Source organism: Mugil cephalus, chromosome 14 (genome assembly GCF_022458985.1).
Source record: "Mugil cephalus isolate CIBA_MC_2020 chromosome 14, CIBA_Mcephalus_1.1, whole genome shotgun sequence".
Lineage (NCBI taxonomy): Eukaryota > Metazoa > Chordata > Actinopteri > Mugiliformes > Mugilidae > Mugil > Mugil cephalus.
In genome coordinates this window covers 9,774,697-9,792,294 of record NC_061783.1, presented here as the reverse complement: position 1 = coordinate 9,792,294, position 17,598 = coordinate 9,774,697, and the positions used below count along the sequence as shown (strand labels likewise).

The window sequence follows — 17,598 nt, the reverse complement described above, 5'->3', positions numbered from 1 at the left end:
CTTATTATTAGGCTTTTATCATTATCATTGCACGTTTATATATTATATATTTACATATATTATTAGCGTTGCATCTTTGATAATTTCCTAAACACTAGCTTTATTGGTTTGTTTTTGAGGTAAATTGTAATCTGTAGCTTAAATGTTGCGGTAAGTTAGGAGGTTAAAGAGAAACCATGAATGTATGACAATGAATACATTTCCCATAATTCCGCAGTACTGACGCACGCAGAAGACGTTCAGGGGCACCATGATGACAGTGAGCATAGTTGCATGCTTGGGATTGTAGCTGCCGACTTTTCCTTGCAAGGACCTCTTCGTTAGTACAGACTGTGTGGGGGGAAGGCGCAGAAATGACTACCGGAGAGAAAAGATTGCTCAACGCGAAGTTTATTAGCTAACTTTTCTCAAGAAATGTATTTCCCCAACGGCAGGAGCTGACTGACTGACTGACTGACTGGTTGCCAAACAGCCAGCATCCTTCAGTGTCAGCCAGCGGCAACCGTCGTCCCCTACTTCTCTGCAGCCGGTAAATCTTCGCCACAGTGTAGCTTCTCAGAGAACACGGTGGGTAAAATGTGTCTGTTTTTTTTTGACTACGCTACATTTGCGGATAATGCTTAACCTTTGTGTCGGCTACGAAGTTGCAACCCTGGCGAGCTAACGTGTTTTGCTAACATTTAAGATGTTACTTGCGGCTAACGGGAGGTTTAGAGTGAAAAAGTCTCGGATTTGGGTATGTGAAATTAGCTGAATTAGTCTGTGTCTTGAGGTTGGGGGTTCATTTATGCACTTTATCGTACACATTTTACTTGACACTGTTTAATTTTAACCACAAGTTCAGCAGCAGGTCGACGTGTTTGCTGTAGTTTGTTGGGATTCACAGTATCTTCACGTATTTTGCCTCCTCCACGCTGATGTTATTGACCTTTTAGCTTTTCAGTTTATTCCACGGCTGAACTGATGAAGCCTGTTTGTTGTGTCTGTCTGCTGCTCTACCATGTGTGACAGCTGTTGTTTCGTCAATATTTAACCAACAGATTAGGCATTTTGGTGCATTCAGCGTGCCTTATCGATGTGAGTCGTAACATCGGGTATACTTAAATGGCCCTCTAAACAAGTGGACTAATGCTTCAATTTTCCATAAAACTGATAAGGATATGTCTGAATGCCAATAATCATTCAGATCATGTCAATCTGCCAATAAGCATTCAGATTTATTGACTGACAGGCTCACAACATCCTTGATACGCTTGATTAGTTTCTGCCCTGGAGCTGCAATAGTTTACACAGAAATGAAACATAGTACCTCTAAGTGATGTTTATCTACTAAATATATAGACGTCTTTAACTAGTGTATCAACTAAAACATTACTCGCACTTCTTATCTGTTTAACTAGTTATATTTGGTTTGTCATGGTCAAACTATGGTGAATGGTTAAAATTGGTTTAATCAATGTGAGAGTGAAGAGATAACAGAGGCATGTGGTTTTACACATATGTTTTCCGCTCAAAGAGTTTTGCTTCCTGACTGTTCTCAGCTGTCCATTAGGTCTTTACACCTCGCTCTCTCTTTCTCCCTTAGTTTTTGTCTGCTGATAGTTTTATCCAGGTCATACGAAGGACATGTGTTGTGTGTGTGTGTGTGTTGGGGGTAAGCATCACCATACAGATTCTATTACCTTTCTTTTCATAATTTATTCCCTCAGTCGCTGTGCACTATTTGACTGCAATAGGAAGTGACACTCCCACACCCAAGAGAGACGGCAGAGAATGAACTTGGTGACAAAGTTGTGAAAGTGGAGAAATCATGTCTAATTTTCTCCACATGTGCGAGGTGCGCACAGGCGATTTGTCTGTCCAGTAACCATTGTGGAGGTGGGATTAGAGAATGAATGCCCTCTATGACTCTGTTGCTATCTGGAGCTGTGAAGTGGGTCCCATGAAATCCAAACTAGTAATCGGGTTTCTGGGCTAAGAGGGACTGAAAGAGGTTTATTGATGACGGGGCTATTGTGTACCCTGACCCAAAGGAGCAAAGAAATCTGTCTCTAATAAAAGCTAAATAGTGTAGGGAGCCGATTAGATGTAGGCCCTTGTCCTAGTAATAAACCGGCAGCACAGATTTGTGTGTTAAAAATACTGCATATATAAGAACAGTTCACAGAAATTACACCTTGCATTTCTTTTTGTATGTAGAGTGTTTGTTTTCTGTGACATTGCTGGATTGCAGATTGGAAGATAGTTTCATCCATAAAGCAACAGTTTTCTCAGATAATAATTATATTGATTTTGTCTATTTTGTGTTCTTCTTCACTATAGTGAACGATGTCTGTGGAAGTCCTGCCTGAGCACCCAGCCTGTCTTGATGATTTGGTGTTACACATCTTGCAACCAAACCACCTGTCCAGAAACCCTTGACTGCTGGTGTCTTGGTTCACTTGCGCTTCCATTTCCTGCCACCTGTTTCTGCTCAGCACATCCTCATCACGTCGCAGGAGAAGCAGCATGTTTTTGAAATCCTACAGACTTTTGACCTCTGACCTCTCTGCAAATTAAGGACAGCGTAAAATATCACTTTCTGCTGTTCCAGCTGGAATCGACTCACTGTCAAACGTTCTGTCAGGTTATTGTTAAAACTAGTTCTCTTCCATCTCACCACCTCAGTACCATGCTGGGTGCTCTCTTGCGGCGCAACATGTCCCAGAAACTGAGTTTGCTGCTGCTGGTATTCGGCCTGGCATGGGGACTTATGTTGCTGCGCTACACTGTGCAGCAGCCTCGCCATCAGAGCAGCGCTGAATTGCGAGAGCAGATCCTGGAGCTTAGCAGAAGATATGTCAAAGTCCTCACAGAAGAAAACCAGAATGCACCAGGGGGACCACAAGGAACCTCTATGGCTGGTTATGGTAAGCATTTTACAAGAATTTACACATTTGGTGCACATGTGCTTAGGACTGTCTTTTGTAAACACAAAATTGCTTGTTCACTTGTGTGCAGAATTGTGTGTTTCAGTTGTGAAAAAAAAAAAATCAAGCTTCCTCCTTCTGAATGTTTCTTCTCCCATTTCTCCAGCTGACTTGAAGAGGACTATAGCTGTGTTGCTTGATGACATTCTGACCCGCCTGGTCAAACTGGAGGGGAAAATTGATTTGGTGGTCAACGCCTCCGCCACAAACTCCTCCCACACAGCAGGGGGCATCCTTGCCTCTGCTCCTGCTGCCATACAGAAAGCTTCGAAGCAGGAGATACTCGGCAGCCACCCTGGGACGTCACGCCTTCACCCTCACATCCCCAATAGGCCTCGACTACACTAAGAAGGATCTTTTTTTTTTTAGGTGTATTGATAAGATTTTACCATCATTCATCACTGATGCAGCAACATTAGACTATTTAAGAGCAAAAGCAATACTTGTGGACATCCAGAAACTGAAAAATTGGGATGCATCTTCAAAAAATTTCAACCAACTTGGAGAGAAGAAAGACCTATAATATGCTCATATTTATTTTTATTTACTACACAGACTATCCAGCTCATCTTTTTATATTTTTATTGCAGAATTTATTTTGCTTAAATTCTAGTGTTTTTTATTATCATGTTTAAATTTCACAACTGTTTATGCAAAGCCTTCATCCCCATCAAAAACCTGGCTTAAAATGTTTTTCATATACAGGTACATTGTAAAACAACTTTACAATATTGCTTCACCATATCAAAATGCTGGACTGAACCATACACTCACAATAATTGAGCTACATTTTAGTTTTTAGCTGGTGGAATTGCTACAGCAACACCATAGAAAAATCTTCTTTTAGCATATAAATATATTGACGATTTTAAAGATGAATTGATTGTTTAGGTCACTTGTAAGAGATAATCCAAAGAATATTATTTGCACTCCATCTGAAGGCAATATATATGCATATGTGCTATTGCTGTGAGGTATATGGAGAATGTGAAGGGGTTTGCCACTGTAAATGTGTGCGCGCGTGTGTGTATGTATGTGTGTGTGTGTGTGTGTGAGCGGGCTTGCTTTGCCTCACTTGAAAAGAACAGTAGCTCCCTTGCATCAAGTTGGGAAATGTTTTATTGAGCTGTTGATCGAACAGATTGAATGTACTGTGCCGTCAGTCTTTAGCCCTGCAGTGCTGTAAAGATGACTGATCTACTGCTTACATGTGTTTAGGGCTCATGTTGCACTGTGACTAAAGACATTTTCTAAAAATACATTCAGCTTGGACTTCAGTGGTGTCTAAGGGTGTGCTTCTCATGGTGACTTCATTTTGCAAAAAGATGGGCAACACTTTTCGCAATATTATTTGGATATTGAATGAGAGGGTCACTGTGGATACATATATATACATATATATATATTCGTCAGACTCGGATAGTAGGAACTAATCTGCTGACATTATATAAACTTGGCTTCATAATGCTGCTCTCAGAAACTGTAGTCATGAGATTGTTGACCTGTTTTGACTGTCTGAATGGTACTACAAATGTACTTTGTGCTCCACAATGCTAAAGCAGAACTACAACAAGCCAGCCTGCTCCTGCTTTGGGTTAGCTTTACTAATAAATTTGCCTCGTGTATAAACGATGCTCCCCTTTTAAACCAGCTTTATATATGTGTTAGAGTCTCCACTTTTCTTCTAAAATAACTGAAGGTAAAATATGACAAGTGTCATGTTAGAAATTGCAGTTGTCACTCAATGTGCCTCACAAGACAGTGAATGTAGTTGTATTTGCCTGTTGTAATTATATTGAAATTAATTTCTGGTTTGGTTTTGACAACCCCCCTCTAAAACTTTTGTACTTTTAATTGTACCCAAGTTCTACAGCCTGTTTTGTAAAGTAGCAATGTATCTTTATTAAAGGGAGAGTCATTTTAGTGATTATATAAAGGAGTAGTTGGCTCCATCTGAACTAACTTCAACATGAAAGCAGTGCTTGCATAGTGATGTGTTTTTAAGATAATCTAACTGTAACACAAGGTCCCTCTTTGCAATGCTTTTACTGTGGACGATTTAGATTACTTTGATTTTGTGACTAAATAATTGCATGCGGTGTGTTTGCTACTTTTATCTAAATTATCTGTGTACGTCGTAGTAAACCACTAATCGCAGGGGAGAGCATGATAAGTGTGTGTTTACGGTCGTGTTAGGTTCAAGTACGCCATGTTTTCCGGTTTTCACAGGAAGGGCACGTTACAAGAGGAGACGGGAAGTGACGTCACAATCCGCAGCTCCTAAAACACACCGCCCACCTCAACGCGCCATTTTCTTCCCCCGAAAAAAAAAAACAAAAAAACAAAAATTAACACATTTTAGTCAAAGCCGCTTCACTGCAGCTTATTTCTACCAAAATACTGCTTTTCGTTAGCTATACAAAAAGATGAGTGACATTGAGGACGGAAACTACGAAGAACGGGTATGTAGTTTCGAAGAACGATATAAATTATCTCCATTTCTTCCTTTTCCTTCTGTGTGGCTTATAGACATTGTTGTAGGAATGCACCATTAGCTAGCGTACATTCATGTTAACGCTGTTAATAGCTTAACGTCGACTTTCATGCTTTGTTGCCTCGCGTTGTCTGTGCTACAAAGGGCAGAAAAGCCTCAAGCCAACCGTGCTATCGAAAGTATTTATTTTATTACAAATAATCCCCCTCTACTAGCAAGTCCGTCTCAACTATGCTCTGGTAAAGGAAGCTAGCAGCTAGTTGCCGTTAGCATAACGTCGCCGAGGTTAAACCTTGGTGGAGAATTTGACTTTATTTTGCGTTTCCTCGTAACTTACGCTCGGACTCATTTGTAATTGAAATGAATCGCAAAACGTGCTTTAACTGCTACGTCATTTTAGGGAAATACGACTGCGGCTGTTTTTCCTTCTCCAGATTTAGTTTTAAGCCACTCTTCCTTCTCAGCTTTCATTCTCTGCCTTAGAAAATGGAAATGTTACATTTTTATCTATTCATAACTGTATAGCTTACATTGTAACTTTGCCCATTTACATATTTATTTGCCATATTAAATCTCAATGTAGCATCAATGTAATTGTACTGCATTCAGTTTTTTGTTTTTTAATTTTATTTAAGGTATTCTTTTTTTTTTTTTTTTTTTTTTTAAAAACTATATGATCTTAATTTTATTGAATGTTCTTTTTTCATTAAGGTTATTGAACCTGAAGGATTTGAAGAGTTTTATCCAAGAATGATGAAGAAAATTTTCAAGATAAAAGAAGGCTAATGAAAACATGTACAGAGCAGAACATAGAAGTGGAAAGGGAGGAAATGTGACGGAAGAATGGTGTGAGATAGACGCGCTTGCAAGTGTAATGGCTAAAATGAAACAGACCGGGCTTCAGAAAATCTGAAAACTGAAAAAAGAAGAATGAAGAAGGATAGAAAACCTGACAGAAAGGAGTAGCGTGTAAAGAATCTGGAAGAATGAATGTGTCCCTAGGTTAAGTAAAAATACTGTTTGTGTCACAACTGTCTCTTCTTTACCATGCTCCCTTTCTGTAATATAAATATGCATGTTTTTATTTTTTCCCTTGATGGCCTAGGTGGACATAGAGCTGTCATACATTTATATATATGTTTTAATGTGTCTTATTGCAGATCAGAGCTTACTAACCCCTTTCTCCACAGTACATATGCTATACATTTTAGACAGGTGTACTGTTTGTGTGAAACATACTCTACCACATTTCACTAGTCTGTGCTTGGTTGTGTTTATTTGTAAAAAAAAAATATATATATATATATAATAATAATAAAATAAATTTGTCCATGAGATAGTTATTAACATGCTGCTGTGGCAATAGGGGTCACGCTCCCCATCAAAATCGGATCATGGGAGTCCATCTCGGGTCAAGTCGGAGAGCAGGTCCGGCTCCCCAAGTCCATCCCGGGCCTCCAAACGCTCCGAGTCCAGATCTCGCTCTCGGTCAAAATCTGGGTATGTTGCTGCCTTTTTATAGTGACTTTGAAGTACTGTGATCGTGTCAGATAAATGCGCTTTCTTATCTTTTATGTCACTAATTTTAACTTTCACACGTACTAGAAGATTAAATCGTTTGTTCTTGTTTTCAGGTCTCGTTCCAGGCGACGCTCAGATCGCCGGTACAGCCGCTCACGCTCTCGGTCCTATTCCCACCGGAGGAAGTCCCGCTCTCGTTCCTACACTCCTGAGTACCACCGCAGGAGGAGCCAGAGCACCTCACCTATGTCGAACAGGAGGCGTCACACTGGGAACAGGGTGAGTGTGATGAGATTTAAACCAGAGGCCAAGGCTATAGAACAATTTGCACATTCATTTTAAGGTGCTACTGATGACATTTTGGGGAAATTGCAAATCTTAGCTTGTAGATGGTGAGAAGATCCACATATTTTGTGGATTCGTGTGCTTCTTGGATGCTTTTATTTCCTGAGTTGATGAATCATTTATGCATTTTTGGTGTGTTCAGGTGCTTTTAAGTGAAAATGTGAAAACAACATGGACACTACCAACAGCACTCAGATTGTATCAAGAATGGTGGTGTAACCCTTTGACAAAAATATTAGCACCTAGTGTCCATGTAAATCCTTAATCTGACCCAGTTAGAATGTGTTCTTCCTTCCCGTGTTTGCACCATGTGATGAGTCTCTGCAGAGACAAAAACTTGGCGGCAGCAATAAACAGATCAGCTCATTGTTCCTACAAGTGTAGGAAGATGGGCATACAACTTGGAAGTGGGGAGAAAAAAAAAACGTACCATTTGCCAACTTAGGTTACCTTACGTCGACCATCACATGACATTAATGAGTCTGCAACTCATTTTTAAACAACTTTCTGGTTTGTTCTGACTTGTTGAGACATTGACTTGAATGTTTCCAGGCAGGATTGTATTTTTCCAACTGTTCAATCACATGAATGTACTAATATGCTGTTTAATCTCACATAGTAGTGAATAAAAATGAGATTCACACATTTTGATTTAAATTTGATTTAAATCTGTGTCATGCTACTCTCATCTGAACTGTGTTTCCCTTTTAGTATACAATTGTTATTTGCATGATATTTAGAAAATGTTTTTTTTGTACATTAGTTTAAGAATTGAAAATGTATTAACGACTGAAATGACTTCTTAATTAGGCATTTCAACAGTTAAACGTGAACAGTGAGACAGGTATTTATGTGCAGGAAAGTGTTGTGTCTGATGATTGTGGTGGATGCTGTGGGAATCCACTTTGACATGACATTTAATAACCCCTTTGATTAACCCTTCCCCTCCTTTCATTATATCAACAGAGCCATGATTTCACAAAAGAAGCATACAGTCATGGTGGTGATACGGATGTTAGGGTACGTGGACCTTCTGACATTCAGTAATGTAATGTTTTTCTGTGGGTTAAATGTGCTGCTCCCATCACTGAATAACGGATAAAGGTGAAAATATAGCTAATGGAAATCTTATTATGATAATATATATAGAGAACAGTTATTATAATATATGTAATATGCATATAGCAGGTCACAGTCTGAATTCAAGTACAGTTAACAGCCATAGCCAATGTGTCAATAGTCAGAATATATATATATATATGATCTCAGATAATGAACATGTGTGTGCAGCTTATTTATCACGTGGTGTAGCTCTTTTATTGTGACTGTACCTAGCAAAGCACAAATGGACATAACATTTCACTAAATATGTGTCATTGCATTCTAAACTTTCTTGTGTCAACAAGGTATTAATAGTTTCTCATAGAAGCCGCTTTGGCCAAACTGTAAAGGGCAAATGTTGGAACATACCCGATGTTGGAATTGAAGGTTAACATTTGTATGCTTTCTTGGCTCCCCGTCTGGCGACTATTCCTTGCAGCACCAAACTTGACAACTTGTGTAAATTCAGTGTTTATAGTACACTGCTGCTTTGGGAGGTCCATGTTAAAATGCAAAACATGAGAGACATTTTCCAAACAAGTATGAGGCACAAGCCTTGATGTTGTCACATTTTAGCCCCTGACATATTTTTGAAAGCAGCTTAAGGGGTTATTAAAGCTGTCATAGTTTGCCCACAAAGACTTAATTGTGGTGCTTCTTCAAAGGGTTTCGTTACCTCACTGTAAAAATATACATCGATGCCCACCTTTCTAAAAAAAAAAGTAGTGGCTTAATTACCCAGTGATCATAATGTATAAACACATGGTGTTGCTGGAATGGTGTTTCCTCCCCACGGTGAAAAGTAGTGAGTAGTCAGTGTTTTGCATACGCAATCAGATAAATGGATTTTGTATGCAAACCTTTGGATGGGTAGCTGTGTCAAGCTACATCACCAACTCTGATCCTTATTGTTGACCTTTGCAGGCGAACCCTGATCCCAGCACGTGTTTGGGGGTGTTCGGCTTGAGCCTGTACACTACAGAGCGTGACCTGAGGGAGGTGTTTTCACGCTACGGCCCTCTAGCCGGGGTCAATGTGGTGTATGACCAGCGGACTGGTCGCTCCCGGGGCTTTGCCTTCGTTTACTTTGAGAGGATTGAGGACTCCAAGGAGGTATGGGAAATGTTTGGGTGTTGTGTTTAGTGATCAAATGTCCCATAAACTTTACTCCTGGTCCTATTGACTAATTTGTTTCACTATAGCTAGAATGAAAAGTCATTGGGTCGAAGGGTGAAGAGTATAGACACAAAGCAATGATCTTAAAACTAATCATTACATTGATTGATCTAATAGTCTTTATGCTCTAATTTTGTTGTATTAAAGTATTTTAAACTCTTATGCTGTGTGCATATAAGATCATGAATAACTGCATATTGTTCTGTTGGAATTTAGTTGTGATTACATCAGTGTGCCACTAGGTGTCTGCCTATCCTCAAATTCCCTAATATGCATCCCATGGCAGAGGGTTACAATGTGTAATGTTGGTGGGCCTTTGTGAATGAAACAACTTCACCCAAAGCACTTATAATAGTCTGATAACATCTTTGTCTTCTCCTCCCTCTTTGTGTTCCCTAGGCAATGGAGCGAGCCAATGGCATGGAGCTGGATGGGAGGCGAATCAGAGTGGATTATTCCATTACCAAACGTCCCCATACCCCCACGCCAGGAATCTACATGGGCCGACCAACTCAGTAAGATCAACACTGATATCTAATATGAGATGCCGGCTTTCTTAACATATCACTGTCAACTTAAACTCATTCATTCATCACTTCATATCAATTTTGACACTGTGTTTTTGAAGAGATCAGTTGCCCTGAGTTCATAGCTCTGTTTTTTGCCCCTCCAGCAACGGTGGTGGTGGCGGCGGCGGCGGAGGTGGCGGCGGCAGCGGTGGCAGCAGCAGGAGGGGGAGAGACTCCTATTATGACCGTGGCTATGACCGCTATGACAGATATGATGAATATGACTATAGGTATAGGTGAGTAGTACTTTGCAAGTACAAAATCAATGTCATACCATTATATGTGAGAAAGCGTATTAAAGTTTCATTGTCTTTTCGCAGTCGCAGGCGCTCTCCATCACCCTACTACAGTCGATACAGGTCTCGCTCACGGTCTCGCTCCTACAGCCCACGTAAGTGAGGAGAAATGCCAACGAAGGCTTACCTAACTACATTCACTGTGTCTATATTCAGACACCAAATGAGACCAAATCTTTGTGTATCATACTCACTACTAATTTCTGTTTTTTTTTTTTTTTTTCCTTGCAGGACGATACTAAACTGTGGCTTCCATCATTCACCGTCCCTCCAATAATCGATGGCGTGTGATTCATCAATATGTTTCAGAAGGGCAAATTTTGAATTGAATTTAGCATGTCTATATCCGCAGAGTTCTTAAGTTTGAGGTAGTTCTTGTTTACATGCAATAGATGTCTTCACTTTTTAGGCATTTTGATGCACCTATGTTAAGTGTGAGCAAAGACTCTTAAATTTCCCCTAATTTTGTGAAGCGTGGATCCTTTTTTTTTTCTGTTCATTGACAACTGATGAGTTATTGCACTGTTAATATCATTCTCATCATGGGGAAGAAGAACTGTGGTAACACTTGATTTTACAGATTACTTTTTATAAGAGAAACTTCCGCCATGTGCAGCATAGATAACAAATACTTGTTATTTAACTTTATCCGAGGTTACTAGTAAGTAGCAGGTAAATCAGGCTGTAAAGTTAAGTGTTACCACTAGTCAAGTGTTACTTCATTATAGTCAGGAAAGTCATTGTTTGCCGTTTCCAGAGTTTTAATTTTGCATATTGTGTTTTTTTTTCTATTGTTTCTTTGTTTGGAAATACAATTGTAAAAAAAAAAAAAAAGAAGAAAAGAAAGAAAACTCCAAAGTTTGAATGTTGTTGGGTTTTTTGGTCTCTAAATGCGCATGAAATTGAGACTTGACTTGTACGGGTGGGACTTGACACTGAGTGGGTGAGGAGGGAAAACAAGTTAACACTGATTTAAAGTAACTAGTAGAGCTGGAGTCACTCTTTGAAACTACAAAATACTCTCCATACGTTCAGCTTCCCTTCATTTAGGCTACACCAATGAAAACATGGACACAAACACATTCAGGAAGCTTTTATTGGGTAACTCAGGAGATTCAAAGTTCATGAGAAAAAAACTATATTCTGCAACTCAACAAACATTAACACAAAAGATCTTAACATGTCATACATTAACATGCAGTAAGTTCTTCACTTTGTTCTGTTATCCAGGGCATTTACCTTAAAGTTGTACTTTCACAGTGAAACAATGAAAAAAGATGGCAAAGTTTGTTCTAAAGTGAGTAACAGTTTCTTTCATTAAGAAAATCCACACAGATTGCGTCAACTCAACATCATCACTCGCTTTGTCCCGCATAGATACGGGATCAAACCTGGGATTGATAAAGATGGGAGAGTAAACAGGATCCTGACATTGAGTGGCTGGTCAATAAAGTAAACTTGTAGGAATGGAGAGCCCTTTATCTATAAACCTCGGGCCCAATAAGGCCCCTCGTTCAGATGGGGTTAATAATCAGTGCTGACATGTCACGGGGCCCCTCAGAGTTATGCATTCATCCATTCAGAGATAATTCTTATGGTTCCAAGGTAACCACTGGCTGGAAGGATACAAGGGTTAGAGTATAAGGTCTTTCTCAATAAAGGTCCATCACCGTAGTCTACACATCTATGAGTGTGTGCTCATTTCCCCCTTTATATTGACTGCACACTCATTCGTACACACTTTGTTTTGTGGAGATTTGAACAATGAAACAAGCAGGTTATATAGTTGGTTATTGTGCCTAAATTGTAGTTATGTTGTAGTTAAGTAATTAGTTTTAAAAGCAGAACACGGGCGCATGCTGAAAAAATGAAATTTAAGATATTTCTATATGGTTACGGCTGGGATAAATGTTAATCTCAGTAAACTTGCGCTGTGACACAGGTGGCAAGGTAGGGGCTGACCAGCTGGCGACAGTCTACTCACAAGTAGATGCATTTTACATATAGAATTTAAAGTTGTTTCAAAAAAATCTACTTCGACAGAAAAGTGAAAAGAGGGAGCGGTCTACATCTATTGCAAAAAAATTTAAAAAACAACAAAAATAGTTACTGTTGATTTGAATTTTACATCAATTTTGATAGTTTTCCACGAACCCCATCATATAGTTTTACTGTACAGGCCAGAGATATAGAGCAATGAACCAAACACACCCGAGACCCTCACCAGGCGCAGCATGTAGCTTTACCATGCACGCATGATCAGATTAACACTGGGAGGGGACACATGTAACAAACAGGACAATGTCTGAAGGTTAACATTCAGCAGCATGTTCATGTGTTGCATATGGTTTGAACACCGGAAGTGAGCTGAGGGGGGGAGGGGGTTTAAGGCCTAAAATCCTCACCTCCGTCTGCTCCACTTGGAATAACAAACATTAGCAACGGTTAGCTCTTCCCTTAGCACATGCTGATTATCTTACTTGTTAATTAGGGTTCTGCTCGTACAAAGGTCCAAAAAGGAAAGGCATAATTTGACCATTTTTTAAAAAATATTTTTTTTGTTTAGACTTTTCTTAAAACCTTAACTTTGAAACTGATCATTTTGGAGATCCAAATGCATTTATCTATTCATATCCGCACACCTCTTTATAAATGTGGCCAAACTGAACAAATAAAAGGTTATTTGCTGCACCTGAAACGAGCTTTGTGAGTTTTAACCGTAAGCTAACGTGTATCAAAATCATAAAATAATTCATTGTCCATTTAAAACTTGTTTGAAACTATTTTGCATGTAAAACTGACATTAAACATTTATATATCTTTACAGAAATAAATTATCAAGTAAATACACGGTTACTAACAACAATCTAACTCTAATAATCAATAATCACAAGCAGTAAATGACACTATATCCCTAATATGAGAGAATACACAACTTAGTCTATTAGAAATTCAACAAATCCTACACTTTATTTTACAACAATAACACAATCTAATGACAAATAACAAGTGTGAAAGCTAGAAGCACAACCAAACTTGTTTTTCTCTTCTTCCAGAGAACAAGATATTGAAGAAATTGATTGCTTTTGTGCTGTTAAGGGCGAATTTTCCCCAACACAAATCTCAGTGTAACTAATCAATCAAGGTGCTGAAACCAGTAAACAAGAGCAACCAGAAGGAAGAGGAAGAAGTTTTTTTTTGGTTATTTTTTTTAAGAGAAAGAGAGACAAAGCCACACTGCTGAAGCATGGCCGTACAGAATAGCTGCAAAGTGTGACAAAGACAGCAAATATTCATGTGTCTGAGTGTGAAAACACCCAATTCCAGCAAACTTTTTGAGCTGCATGAACATGTGCCTTTAATCTGATCAAATGCCTCAACCCCAGATGAAAATTAAAGCTAAAGTTATCTCTTAAGATCACACATAATTGCAGAAAGAAAGAAAAAAAAAACACACACAATCAAATGTCCATCACAATAAAGCCAGTTGAGGACAAAATAATTAAAACTAAAATAAACAGAGAATTTCAGATGATTTCTTTGACACTTCACGCTGCGTGTGAAACGCAGTGTGGGCAGAACACAAGCAAATTAGCAGCTGTTAAATAAATATTTCATGAAAATTTTAGGGACAGCTAAACAAAAAAAGGGGGACGACAGTGTCAGGGAAGCTGGGCTTGTGCTGTCTATTTATAGCCTTTAAATGTGTTTTTTCAGCAAAACAAAAGGTGAGCCATTTCACTAAAAAAATGACTCCACACATCCAAATTTGAAAGTTTTAACGTTTTCTCTCCCCCCACGCAATTTCCAGGATATTAGTTTTATTTGACAAGAAGAGGGGGGGAAGAGAAAACTGAAAACTTTACTTGTGTTAATCTTTTTTAAAAAAATAACAGAGCTACTAGCTGGGGTGCATTCACTCTTTTAGCAGCTTACCAGCGAGCGTTAACTCGTTGTTTACTGCTTCAAATGGCATGTGTTTAAAGAGGGGGGCACAAACCGCCATTTTCTGATGAGATGAAGGTGTGCCATCACAAAGCAGAATCTGCTGGAAACGCACACAACCATCCCCTGGTTAGTTTTGCTGTGGAGCATTAATAAAAAACAAAATCCACTCTGGCTGCTGTGGAAAACCTATGGCTGGATCACATGCTCTTGCAGCGATAAGGAGGCAGATTGTTAGTCAAGTTACTGTGAGGCTCCTGATTCTCCTCAACATGGCGTTCACCACAGCTTTCCTTCACTCTGTCCGAAGCGGTCAGCCACTGAATTCAGTGCTCACAGCTCAAGTGGAAAGAAAGCACATTGTTAAAGATTTGCCTTAAATAAAGAAAAATAAAAAAAAAATAAAATAAATAAATCTCACCGGAAAACAGAATCCCTTGATTCACTGTAGCCTAAAGGGGGGTTTGTAAACGAGCCTTGCGCTTGGCGACGCACACTATCTATATCTTGGAGTGAGGCCAGGAGCTCAGAGTTGTGCTATACGCTGCGTTTTGCCTAAACTATCTGCCTCCAAATCCCTTTGTCTTTTCCTCTAGAAATATCCCAGCTGAACCAGATCGATTCCTACTCTGACATTAACAGCAGAAATGTTCCCACATAGGGATGCAGTCTGGTCTGAAACTTTATGTCAGTTTTGCCCCCTATGGAATTTGTCCATAGCGAGGAGTCCTGAAAACTGGGGGCGGGGAGACTTTCTGTACATTCCTCAGCGATACATTCACTTCTCCTCCTGCAGAGCCTGCACACACACACACACACACACACACACACACACACACTCACACACACATACACACTCGGAGAGAGAAGGGGAGTGAGAGAAAGAAAGAGAGGGAAACAGACAGGCTGCAGCCATGCATCGGCTCATTTAAACCGACAGTGCACGCACATGCCTGCGGTCTCTATACGTTCACGTCCGCGCATGTATCCTTCCCCGTGCAGCCAGGGCATATTTACACGCAGCCACTCTGCAGTTTCGTTATTTAATTCTCCGCGAAAACCATTAAAACCAAATAAGCCGGGTTATAAAAAATTGTATGAGCCTAACTAGGCCAAAGGAAAGCGCGCAGGCTTCATAAATCCCCCCATATAGGTCCATACAGAAGGGATGTCTGGATCTAACCACTGGCCGGAAAGCAACTACGAAGCTTTTCGGGATCTGACACTCGAAACTAATTACAAAACAATTAAAAGACAGTCGGATAAGCCGTCAAGAGTGACTTTTGACAGCATAGTTTGTACTCTTTTCGTCTGATCCATTCATATGTGTGTTCCCATAAGTGTAAACACAGGATAAACTTCCTGAAAAAGCCGAGAACCGTTATGAAGGAAAAAACAGGAGGAAAAAAAAGTAGCGCCCGCTGATCGGTCTCTGGCTCTTGTTTTAGTTATATCTTTATGCCCTGTGACAAAGCCAGGCAGAGGGAACACGGCGAGAATTACTTAATTGGCGCGCTGATTCATATAGAATAGTCGAGCCGGGGAGCCAATGAATGAGCGCGCTGAGGCCGAGCCAGCAGCGGTAGTACGGAGCGGGTCTGCCGCGCTCCCATTGGACGGCGCTCCCGACCAATCAGGGAGCTTGGTGTGTTTGTTCAGCAGCAGAGGAGTGAAGCGACTGAGGCAGCCATGGCCCCAGTCCTGACTGAGCCAGTGGCTGTAGGGCCCACTAAACCAACACTCCCTTTGTAACCTGCTTCACATGAGCATGCACACCTAGGCCTTTTCCCTGGAAACCAGTGCAGGGACGCAGTTTCTCATCGCAGGGCTCCTTGTAGGGCTGCAGTGGAGGCTGCACCCTCCTAAACTCACTTTTCATACATATATATATTTTTCTCTTTTCTTTGTGACATACATTTTAAACTAGCTTTTCAAACATAATAAAGAAGACAGGTTCATGTTTTCCACACATTACAAACTTTTTTACAGTTGTTTCTTTCTGATATCACTCCAATCTTTTTCACATATAGGTCAAATCCCAAAACTAAATTAAAGGAATTAAATCCTGCTGTAGGACAAATATACAGCTTAAACATTCCGCTTATCAAGCACATGTAAACACTTATCGACCTGGTTTAAGGTGAACTCTGAACTTTAATGCTAGGCTACAGTACGTGCTAAATATAGACAGATACAGGCGGTTGCTCCTTGTTTACTATGTATGCAAATCTTTTAATCAATTGTTGTAATTTAAAAATGCCATCTTCAAGAAGCAGAGCTCTTCTGTTGGACGCTGAGTTAACCTCACTGTCATTTGCCTGCAACTGTTGTTCTGTGGTTGAGATACCGATAAGTGTTTTCAATATTTTGTCCAACCCATTTCCATGAATATGCAAACTTGAGAAACACAATTCGGAGTAATGCTGCACCATGCAATCCCTTGCCAATTCATTAGGTACACCAGTGAAAACAAAAGCATTTGGTCCTGCATTAAGTCATGACTGCTATCGTGTTCAGTTTGGGTGGAAACGACAACAGAAAGGTAGCAATTCAAATGTGTGATCATTTTGGACAATTTAGTTTAGCCGTGCTGTTAAACTGGATTGGAGAAATCCAACAGTAATGTTTTTGCTGCTTAGCCTAGCCCACTGACCATAAATGGGTTGTCAAAATAATAACAGGAACATATGTTTGTTGGCACAGCAAAATACGGCTCAACAGCACTACAAAATCACAGCCTCCAAAATGAAAACACAGTTGAACGAAAAGCATTCTTAGTTGTTTGAAACAAATACTGAATATGATGACCTTCATGGAGCTAAGATTCATTGCAGGACTGTTAGTTTTAACTAATGTACTTCAGGAACTGGCATGTGAGTGTAGCTCAGCAACACTGCAAACTCTTACAAACTTAACAATTTATGTAGAATTACAGCTCGTCATATATAGATAGATGTTTTTATTATGCTTTACAAATATATTGACAAAATTACTTTAGTGATGAGAATGTGTATAAATGTTTGTATTTTGTCACAAAGCTGACACAATTATTTTCTGATAGTACATCACCCTCTTGCCATCAACGGGTATGCATTGATTTATCTATCAGTCGTGTAAAAACGTACCTTATCTTCAGTGACCCTCCGTAAACTATAGGCCTCCGTCTTTGATTTACAAAGGAG

General features: G+C 39.7%; 2 protein-coding genes and 1 long non-coding RNA gene across 4 annotated transcripts; 2 read left to right on the top strand and 1 right to left on the bottom strand.

The window, feature by feature from the left end:
- Positions 1 to 248: 248 nt before the first annotated feature.
- ccdc126 (coiled-coil domain containing 126) lies at positions 249 to 4,228 on the top strand. Its single transcript, XM_047605408.1, has 3 exons — positions 249 to 567; positions 2,323 to 2,909; positions 3,076 to 4,228. Exons 2-3 carry the CDS (start codon positions 2,672 to 2,674, stop codon positions 3,315 to 3,317), a joined length of 480 nt encoding a protein of 159 aa, XP_047461364.1. The 5' UTR covers positions 249 to 567; positions 2,323 to 2,671; the 3' UTR covers positions 3,318 to 4,228.
- Positions 4,229 to 5,252: 1,024 nt separating this feature from the next.
- On the top strand, positions 5,253 to 11,336 carry tra2a (transformer 2 alpha homolog). Of its 2 annotated transcripts, none has more exons than XM_047605384.1 (9): positions 5,253 to 5,431; positions 6,830 to 6,963; positions 7,098 to 7,263; positions 8,296 to 8,349; positions 9,355 to 9,543; positions 10,006 to 10,121; positions 10,280 to 10,405; positions 10,496 to 10,566; positions 10,703 to 11,336. In XM_047605384.1, the coding sequence occupies exons 1-9, from the start codon at positions 5,396 to 5,398 to the stop codon at positions 10,711 to 10,713; spliced, it is 903 nt and encodes a 300-aa protein (XP_047461340.1). In that variant the 5' UTR covers positions 5,253 to 5,395; the 3' UTR covers positions 10,714 to 11,336. The 2 variants fall into 2 exon arrangements, with proteins under 2 accessions (XP_047461340.1, XP_047461339.1); XM_047605383.1 differs by having other exon boundaries at positions 10,280 to 10,411.
- A 213-nt stretch (positions 11,337 to 11,549) lies between these two features.
- On the bottom strand, positions 11,550 to 15,434 carry LOC125020129. Its single transcript, XR_007114167.1, has 2 exons — positions 14,838 to 15,434; positions 11,550 to 14,755 (listed from the first exon to the last, which is right to left on the bottom strand). It is a non-coding gene; the product is annotated as an uncharacterized LOC125020129 (long non-coding RNA).
- Between the last annotated feature and the right edge of the window lie 2,164 nt (positions 15,435 to 17,598).

Excerpts from the sequence above, each read along its gene's own strand:
- ccdc126 (XM_047605408.1), top strand. The coding sequence starts at position 2,672 with ATGCTGGGTGCTCTCTTGCGGCGCAACATGTCCCAGAAACTGAGTTTG. Across the intron at positions 2,910-3,075 it reads AACCTCTATGGCTGGTTATG|CTGACTTGAAGAGGACTATA; the intron begins GTAAGCATTTTA and ends CCATTTCTCCAG.
- tra2a (XM_047605383.1), top strand. The coding sequence starts at position 5,396 with ATGAGTGACATTGAGGACGGAAACTACGAAGAACGG. Across the intron at positions 5,432-6,829 it reads ACGGAAACTACGAAGAACGG|GGGTCACGCTCCCCATCAAA; the intron begins GTATGTAGTTTC and ends CTGTGGCAATAG. Across the intron at positions 9,544-10,005 it reads GGATTGAGGACTCCAAGGAG|GCAATGGAGCGAGCCAATGG; the intron begins GTATGGGAAATG and ends TGTGTTCCCTAG.